At 32.6% G+C, this 9,745-nt stretch overlaps 1 protein-coding gene across 1 annotated transcript; it reads right to left on the bottom strand.

Annotated features, from left to right (window-relative positions):
* Positions 1 to 6,142: 6,142 nt before the first annotated feature.
* LOC133029242 (sugar carrier protein C-like) lies at positions 6,143 to 8,067 on the bottom strand. The gene has a single exon (XM_061101716.1). The coding sequence runs from the start codon at positions 7,905 to 7,907 to the stop codon at positions 6,351 to 6,353; it is 1,557 nt and encodes a 518-aa protein (XP_060957699.1). The 5' UTR covers positions 7,908 to 8,067; the 3' UTR covers positions 6,143 to 6,350.
* Positions 8,068 to 9,745: the final 1,678 nt, after the last annotated feature.

Below are 9,745 nucleotides of genomic sequence, written 5' to 3'. Positions count from 1 at the left end.
GTTCTTTTCCATTCTCCTTGTAGCCTTCGAGTTGAGACATATAGACTTCCTCATTCAATTCTCCATTCGAAAAGCAGCTTTAACATCCATTTGATGCAACTCTAAATCAAAATGCGCAACTAAGGCCATAATAATTCTGAATGAATCTTTAGTGGAAACAGTGAGAAAGTTTCGGTGTAATCAATACCTTCTCTTTGAGTAAAGCCTTTAGCCACTAAACGCGCTTTAAACCTTTCAATCGTCCCTTTTTATCCCTTTTAGCCTTTAAAATCCACTTACAACCTATTGGTTTAAAACCATCGTGTAATAACACTAGCTCCCATACACCATTTTTCTTCATGGAGTCGATCTCATCATCCGTAGCCGCTAACCATTTTGAAGATTGTGGACTATTAAGTGCTTCACTAAAAGTGACGGGATCCACAAAATGATCAATATCATATTCTCCTTCTCCAAGATAAACAAAATTATCATGACACTTTGTTGACTTCTTTTGTCTCTCGAGATCTTCTTAGAGGGGGTACTTCGGAATAACTTCTCTTTGTTGATCATTGTTGTGAATAACATCTTCCACAACCGGAATTTCTTCAATAACGGGATTCTCATTAACAATAGGAGCTTCATCATTAATAGGCCCTTCATCAATAATAGGACCTTCATCATCTTCGATATCGGGAGCAATATATTCATCAACAATGGGAGCATTACCAACCGGAGTAGGATGGAGACTACTATTATCATCTCTTGAAAATGACATAGGAATACAAATTCCTTTAGAGGACTCCCCATTTCAAGAGATGTTGAAGGAATTTTTTCAGAACATCAAATTCCGTAAATTTAGCGATCGAGATTCAACAATTCGCGTACCACGAGTGGGACAAGAAAAGCGATAGCCTTTTGAGCGCATTGGATAACCAATGAAATAACAGCGATTTGTTCTCGGATCTAACTTTTTCAAATTAGGATCATAAATCTTTACTTCACTTTGGACAACCCCATACTCGAAGATGATTAAGACTAGGCTTCCGCCCGGTCCATAACTCAAAAGGGGTCTTGGGAATGTATTTACCGGGAACACGATTTAAAATATAAGTTGCGGATCATAAGTGCTTCACCCCATAAAAACTCCGGAAGATTTGTTCTACTCATCATACTTCTAACCATATCCATGAGAGTGCGATTTCTCCTTTCGGCAACGCCATTTTGCTCGGAGTGAACCGGGCATAGTGTATTGAGCAACTATACCATTTTCTTGTAAGTACTACGCAAAAAGCCCCATGTGTTGTCCCGATTCCGTATAACGACCATAATATTCTCCTCCACGATCGGAATGAACAACTTTGATGACTCTTCCTAATTGTTTCTCAACCTCATTTCGAAAAATTTTGAGTTTATCAAGGGCGTCGATTTTTCTTTAATTAAATAGGTGAATCCATAACGAGAAAAATCATCGATAAAAGTGATAAAATACTTATTTATGCACAATGTGGTGGAATAAGGACCACTAATGTCCGTGTGGATAATTTCCAATAAAGATTGACTGCGGTTTGCGCCTTCTTTCTTGTTTGAGTCGATTTTCCACGAGTACAATCAACACAAGTATCCCAATCGAAGCATCAAGAGGAGGAAGTATTTCGCATTTAATTAAACGATCAACCCTTTCTCCGGAAATATGACCCAATCTTTTGTGCCATAACAATAAGGATGTTTCCTTAATATGAGGTCTTTTACCCACGGTATTCACAACATTAAAAGAGGAATCTAAAGGAGCCAATGACAACTTGTAAAGACCATAGAATAAAAGCAATTTCCAATAATTCGAGAGTCAAGCATAATGTCAACATTATCATTTGCAAAATGAAAAGAATATCCTTGTTTAACCAAAAGCGGAAGCGAAACTAAATTCCTTTACAAAGTAGGAACATAAAAAGTATTGTTCGTAATAATCTTATCACGAGACTCGTAATTCAAGAATAAATGTTCCAACATAGATAACTTCAACTCCAACATCATTGCCCACTTTAAGCTTGGACTCCCTCTCACTTGGCTTCCTGAGATCCCTTAGCCCCTGTAAGGAAGCGAAACATGAACAAGTAGCACCACCGTCTAACCACCAAGAATCAATAGGAACATCAACTAGATTAGATTCAAAACAAACACATGCCAATGGATTACCTGATTGTGCTTGCTTCTTTTCTAACCAAGTCTTAAATTTGTGACAGTCTGTTCTCCGATGCCCCAATTTTTCACAAAAGTAACACTTCACATTAGAGTATTTGGACTTTCCGTTGTTATTCTTCTGTTTATTCTTATGCTCCTTACCATTACCATTCTGTTTAGTAGCACCATCATTTTTATTCTTGAATTTTCCTTTTCCTTTGTTGGGCTTGAGGTGAGAAACATAGTTAGCAGATTCATTCTTCTCCCTTTTAAGCTTGCTTTCTTCAGCTACACACTGAGAAATTAGATCGATGATAGTCCATGTTTGATTGTAAGTGTTGTAGGTACTGTCTTGATAAGGCCGAAAGAGGCGGGAAGAGCATGAAGAGCTCGATGAATAATGAAAGAGTCGGGGAAGAGGAATATTATGATCTTTTAACTTGGACCGAACATTCACCAATTTCGTAATAAAATCTCGCACTCCTTTTAATTCATCATACTTAATGGTTGTCATTTCATCCATAAGATGTCCGGCTTCGGCGTTTTCACCGATGTCGTATAATTTTTCTACAGCATTGAAAAACTCTTTGGCATTTGTAGTGTCTGGCAAACCACTCAATAGATGTTCAGGAATGGATCTTTTCATAGTAAGAAGACTAAGTCGACTTGACTTTTCCCATTGTGCATGATGAGTTCTCTCGGCGGTATCTTTGAGTCGATAAGATTAGCAGGTTTTTCTTCTCGTAGGCACAAGTCCATATCCATTATGCCTAAAGTAAATTCCACATCTCGTTTCCATGTCTTGTAGTTGGAAGCATTCAAAATATGGATGGAAGCATTATTGTTGTTCACAGAAAAGGAGACTGAAAAATTCAAAATGAAAACTTGAATAAGCAATATGAGCAATGTATTAGAAAATATTGTAGAATCAACTGGTCATTATAAACTCCCCTTTGGGGTGAGAATATAACACACACATGATTTACCTTCATGAAGTTAACAACAAAGAAAAAATACATATCATTTAAGAATTTTATTACCTTTGGGCAAATAAATTTCTTAAAAATATGTATTAATTCAAGCAAAAAATAATAATAAATTTATATATTTAAATTATTACCTTTGGGCAAATAATTAAAATATATACATTTAATATTAACTCACTTCATGGAATGTGAACTAATATATGTAAATACTACCTTTGGGCAAGTAATTACACATATAGTCAACCAAAAATATAATATTTTCTTCAACATGTGAAATTTGGTGATAAAACAATCATTGAAAATTAATAATTTTCAACCAAATTTCCAAAAGAGATATATAATTGCTTTTATTATATTGATAATCAAAAAATAAAGTGTCCACCATAACACATTATTTTTGTATCAAATAATCAAGTTTTATAACTTTAGAACAACAATTAATGGAAAAATGTGAAATAAAGAATATTGGTGGAGACTACATAGTCAAAATAAATTAAATAAGAGAGTGACTATGTTTTATGGAACGAGAAGAAACTTAAAAAATTTTCTATGATTGACAAATTTCGAAAAATTATCAAAAAATATTTTTAATAATTTTTTTTTAACTGCATAATTATCATTAAAATAATAATAATTATTAAACGGAGTCAAAAAATTAATTAAAAATCATAGAAAAATCAGAAATTGAATTTTAAGCACGCTGGAAAAAAAAATCGTCGAAAACGGACCTCCCAGCCGGCCCCACGCGCCCCCACGCGCCGCCTGCGCGAGTGGGCTTCGCGGCTGGGAGCTGTCTTCTTCCTCCAGCGGGTCTGAAACCGGGTACGCGACCCGGATCTCCTCCAGTCGGGTCTGCTCGTTTTTCCGGCCAAAAAACGACGAAAAGACCGGGAAATCAATGGGTTTTGTTCGGGAATAGATTTCTAATCAATCTAAGTATTCAATTTGGGATAAAACATCCAAAATAATGGTAGATCAAGAATTTGAATCCGAAAATTGAAAACTTAAAAAAAAAAAATTGATTGTGTTATGAATTCTCGGTTGGAACACGAAATAAATTGTGTAAGAATATTGATAAACAATTGATAATGAGAAATCTATCATCAATTTTAGATCAAAAACCATAAAATCAAAACACACAATTTATAATTTCATATTATAATTATATAAACCCTAAAACTTTAAATTAAAATTCTCTTAATATAGACTATGAATTCAAACATATAATATATCAATTGAAAGAGAATTTAACGATCAATAAAATCCCTAAAGTTTTAAGATTTATAAACAAAAAATTACACATAAAATAATAACGAAATTAATATGAAATTATGGATAATTAATATATACAAATTAATTATACTAATTATAGGTTCTAAATCATATACAATAGGCAATCTGATACCACATGTTAGATAAATTAACAATTAACCCAAGATCTATTTGTATATAACATAGAACACAATAATAGTATATGATAATTGAGTATGTGTACCTGATTGATCCATAGCAATTATCTCTGATTGATCCACAGCAGTTACTCCAATTTGATAGTGCAATACTATCAACTAAGTCTTCCTCCCTAGATCTCTAAATCAGAAGCAGTTTATTTTCTCTGATTATCAAAAAGTATACAATTGTGATGAGACAATATGTATTTATAGAGTTAGGGAGGGGACTTAGCTACAAAACCCTAGTTGGCCGGGCTCGCTCATCAAAGGCTTCAGTCAACTAGAAAAGCCCACACTTCTGCTTCACCTAGACTTTACTCACAGATGCTAAGCCCATTAACAATTGATCACCAACAACATGGGCTAACACAGCAAAGAACTATCCAATCAACCCAAGTTTTAATAAAACCAATAAAACTTAATGTAAGCCCAAATAAAAGTCTAACAATACATATATATTTTAGTGTAAATTAATCAAAAGATAAGTACATATATATTGATATATATATATGTATATTGGTTTAATTTGTATATAAATAGAGATGGAAATAGATTATTATTGGAGATTAAGAAACAATAGTCTTTTTTTAATTTTTTTTCTATGAAATATAAAATAATTTATTATTAAAAAAATAACCGATCCAAAATAACCGATCCAATCCGCACTATTGCGGATTGGATTGGATTGGATTTAAACTCTTATGCGGATCGGATTGGATCCAAAATATGAAATCTGCACTTAGTGCGGATTGGATGTTGTTTGACCAAAAAAGTGCGGATTGGATCGGATGAACACCCCTAAGGAAATTACACTATATATTATTTTTTTTTAACTTGATGTCTTTAATTTTTACTCTTTTTTTTTTAAATTTATTATGTTTACTTATTTTTTTAATTATTCTACCAATTTTACCTCTATCACTTCACAATAGTTTTCATTCTAGCTTTTCAAATCAAAATTTTACCTTAACTTTCTCACAAACCTGGGTACCTTAAGGTACCTAATAGTAATGCTATATACAATGAGCATTATTACACCACCCGTGTGAGGGAGACATTAATATTGAGAAATACTAAAAGGCACCAGTGGTGTCTAGTACCTTCCTATGTGTCAATATCGCTATTGGTCCAATTAAGTATCGGGTCCCATATAGTTTAATATAATAGCTTTTAGGGAATATCGCTAGCCAATCGCAACGCAACATGTCGGGAAGATGTTAGACACAAGTAGTGCCTAATAGTTAATAATTAAATCGTAACAATATATAGCTTAATGCCACTTAAAAGAGTGATGCAAATTAACTTACCTTATTGTTAGTTGAACTTAAGAATTTGATGGGAATACCACTTTGTAAGTCAGTTTTTAATTTCACATAAAATTGTCATCTAAGTTTTATATTAACTGATAAGAATATATAGTCCCAAATTAATTAAAATATTACTTTTTGAGTGATATTATTGATCATAATTTAAGATGACTTGTGAGAGGTCCGAATATGCATGTGTGTATTTAACTTGTACAGAGATATCCACACCAAAAAAAAAAATTCAACAGTGATTAATTATATACTAATTAAATAACAAAATTAGTCTTTACACTTATATATATATAAGTATACTTTTAAATTAATTAAACAAAAATAACTGTTCACCTAACACTAACAATTCCCAGAAAAGAAAAAACCTAATAACAAATCTAAGATTAAAAACAAACGTTCAACTAAACTAAACCTAAACAAGAAAACTTTCCAACTTAAACCATCTCCAAGTTTGGTGGGACAACTTTGTGTTCCTGATCATCATCATCATCATAATATTTTTGCCAATAAGGATGCCTACGCCATACGATAGACATTTCTTCAATAGGAACTCCCTTAGTCTCCGGAAGCAACATGTAGATAAACACAGTCATGATCACCACGAACACCGCAAAGAAAATAAACAGACCAAACTTAAGGTGGCAAAGCATGGCTGTGAACACTTGAGCAATACAGAAAGTGAAGATCATGTTCACCGACACGTTAACACTCTGAGCCGCTGAACGAACCTCGAGAGGGAATATTTCACTAGGAACTAACCACCCTAACGGACCCCACGACCAAGCGAATCCCGCCACGTAGACACAGATAAAGAACACCAATCCGTATGCATACCAGTTGGGAAGAACACCCGGGTTGCCGCTCACACCAAACTTCAATGCTATACCAATTGTAATGATAACTTGGCAAAGGAACATCTGAACTCCCCCTTCCAAGAACAGAGTCCTTCTCCCAAACTTATCGACGGTTAGGATCGAGACGAAGGTGGCGAGTGTGTTGACTACGCCCGTGATGACTGCGGACATGAGCGAGGCGCTGCTTCCAAACCCAATGGTCTTGAATAAAACAGGGGCGTAGAATGTGATCACATTCATTCCCGTAAGTTGTTGAAAAGCTGGGATTGCAATTGCAAATGCTAATTGGGGTCTGTACTTCTTTTGCAAAAGAGTTCTCCAAGGGTGTTTCACTTCCTTTGAAGCTTCACTTGCGCTTACTAAGTCATTAAACTCTTCCTCTACATTGGCCACTCCTCTGATTTTGGTCAGCTGGTCCTTAGCCTCGTCCTGTTTTCCACGCTCAATCAAGGAGTTAGGAGTGTCAGGAAGGGTTAAGCTTCCAGCTATGATTAGCAGAGCAGGCACGGCAGCTCCGCCTAAGCTGAGGCGCCATCCCCAACCGCCTTCAATCTTGGCGAAAAAGTAGTTTAACAAATTGGCTACCAATATTCCAATGGTGATGGTAAGCTGGAATAGCATGTTGAGAGCTCCACGGTACTTGTATGGAGCCATCTCAGAGACATAAATTGGGACAGACTGATTAGCACACCCAATGCCAAATCCCAAGAAGAGTCTTCCAATAATAAGCATCCAAATGTTTTGGGCAGATGCATTGAGAATTGCTCCAATGAGAAAGAGGATTCCACCCCAAAGCATAGTGACTCTTCTTCCCAAAAGTCTAGTTATTTTGGAGGCTCCAATGGAAGATACCAAAGCAGCTACGTATAGTGATGATGTGAAGAGTGTTAGGAGTTGGCTGTCGAATTTACAATATTGATCATCTGAGATTGTGATTGAATTTTGTTTTGCATATACGGATGGAAAGAATTGGTTTAAGAATGAATCCATGGAGGTGACTCCACCTGAAATTCCAAGATCATAACCAAATATTAAACCTCCTGATGCAGCAACCGTGCAACTCCATACAACTCTCCATGTCAGTTTTCCAGGATATTCTTTCCCATTATTACTATCAATAATTGCACCACCACCCATTCTTAATTGATTCGATCACTTCAACTTAATTATATTTATTTTTAATGACTACTGATCATTAATGAATTATTATGAATTAAACCGGTAATATGCTATTCTATTTATAGGAAATTAATTGTTCATCCAAATCGTATTAGGAATATAGATCGATTTATATATATATATATATATTTAAATTTTCAAATGTCTCACGACTTAGCTTATTCAACTAAAAAATAGATATATATATAATATATGCATTAGGATAAAAATATTTTAAATTCAATATTAAAAGTATATATATTCATATTAGTGTTATTAAAAAAAATCAAATTAAATATCTGACCGACGACTTATCATATTCAATTAAAAATAGATATATATCTTATCATTTTTATTAATTACTTAATTTAAAATTAACGTAATTATGTCTTTTGAAAAAAAAAAAGATAAATTATCGACCCTAATTTAATTTTATATTAATCATTAGAAATAAATACGTGTTATTCATTTGAATGCGAGTTTAACTTGAACAAGGATGAATTTTTTTTTTTTTTAAATTAATTAAGATAATGGAGAATAATAAACTATACTTAGAGATTATTATTATGATTTTTTTTTTTGAAAAATTAATTAAGATAATGGTGAATAATAAACTAGTTTTTTTTTTTTTTTTTTACGAAAATTTACAAAAAAAAAAAAAAAACTCACATACATTAAGGGAACAACTTAAATCGCAATTAAAGTTCACATAAAAATTACTTGAACAACTCAAAATATAAATTTGAAAAAAAAAAGTTAAAAAATAATAATAGATATACCAAATAATTAATCATTACACTTATATAAGTACACAAACATTTAAAATTACTGTTCAGCTAATAACATTTTCCAGAAAAAAAAAACTAATAAAACTAACAAATCTAAGATTAAATGCAAACGTTCAACTAAACCTAAACAAATGAAAAACTCCACACAGCAAAAAGTGAATGAAAACATTTTTTTTTTTTTTGGTTATTTTCGAAAGTTGGATTTAAGTGAAGAAATAAAAAGATAAAGAAAATGTAAAAAATTAAAAATGTTAAGAATAAAAAAAAGAATTTATTTTTTATATTTGTTATGGAAAATCTTGTTGATTCAAGTGATTTTTCATGTAATTTTTTTCGTACTAATGAGAATTTATTCTTTTATTTTTTTTTTTATTTTTCTTTTCTTATATTTTTCTCACTTTTTTTTAACACAAAAGTTCAATTTTCAAACATAGAGTTAAAGATGGAAAATCTTTTCATGACCTATATTAATTAAAGGAGAAAATGATGAAAAAATTATTGAAAGTGTATATGGGTACAAATATGATCGTTCACACATAAATCATGAATGCCATACTTCTCCAATTAAATAAGAATATCACATTTCATGTCAATTACATGATTACAATATTAAAATAGAGGATTATAAATTTTTGGGAAAAAAACAAAAAAATACAAAAAAGGAAAAAAAATTACAAAAATACTTTGGGCCGGCCCATTAAACATTTATACAGTCCACATACAAATATTTACAAAAATACCACATGCACTAAGCCTTCAGCTGTACAGAGCGAACCATGAAGATGAAAATACGCGCTCGTTTCAAAACCGCAAAACAACCAAAATGAAACCAAAACGAGAAAAATACAACTATTAATTCTGGCAAAAACAACTGGAACAAAATACCTGCAATGATCTAAACTGAAAATGACGAAAAAAAAAATCAGAAAAACTGTGAAGAAACTGAAATTACACATTTGTTTTCTGTTTTATTCGATCAAAACAACTCCCCCTAATATCGAAATCCAGATTCATGAAATGTAGATCTGT

The sequence above is a fragment of the Cannabis sativa genome, chromosome 7 (genome assembly GCF_029168945.1).
Source record: "Cannabis sativa cultivar Pink pepper isolate KNU-18-1 chromosome 7, ASM2916894v1, whole genome shotgun sequence".
NCBI classification, from domain to species: Eukaryota; Viridiplantae; Streptophyta; class Magnoliopsida; order Rosales; family Cannabaceae; genus Cannabis; species Cannabis sativa.
The sequence above is the reverse complement of the archived record's forward strand: the minus strand, read 5'-3'. Positions and strand labels throughout refer to the sequence as shown.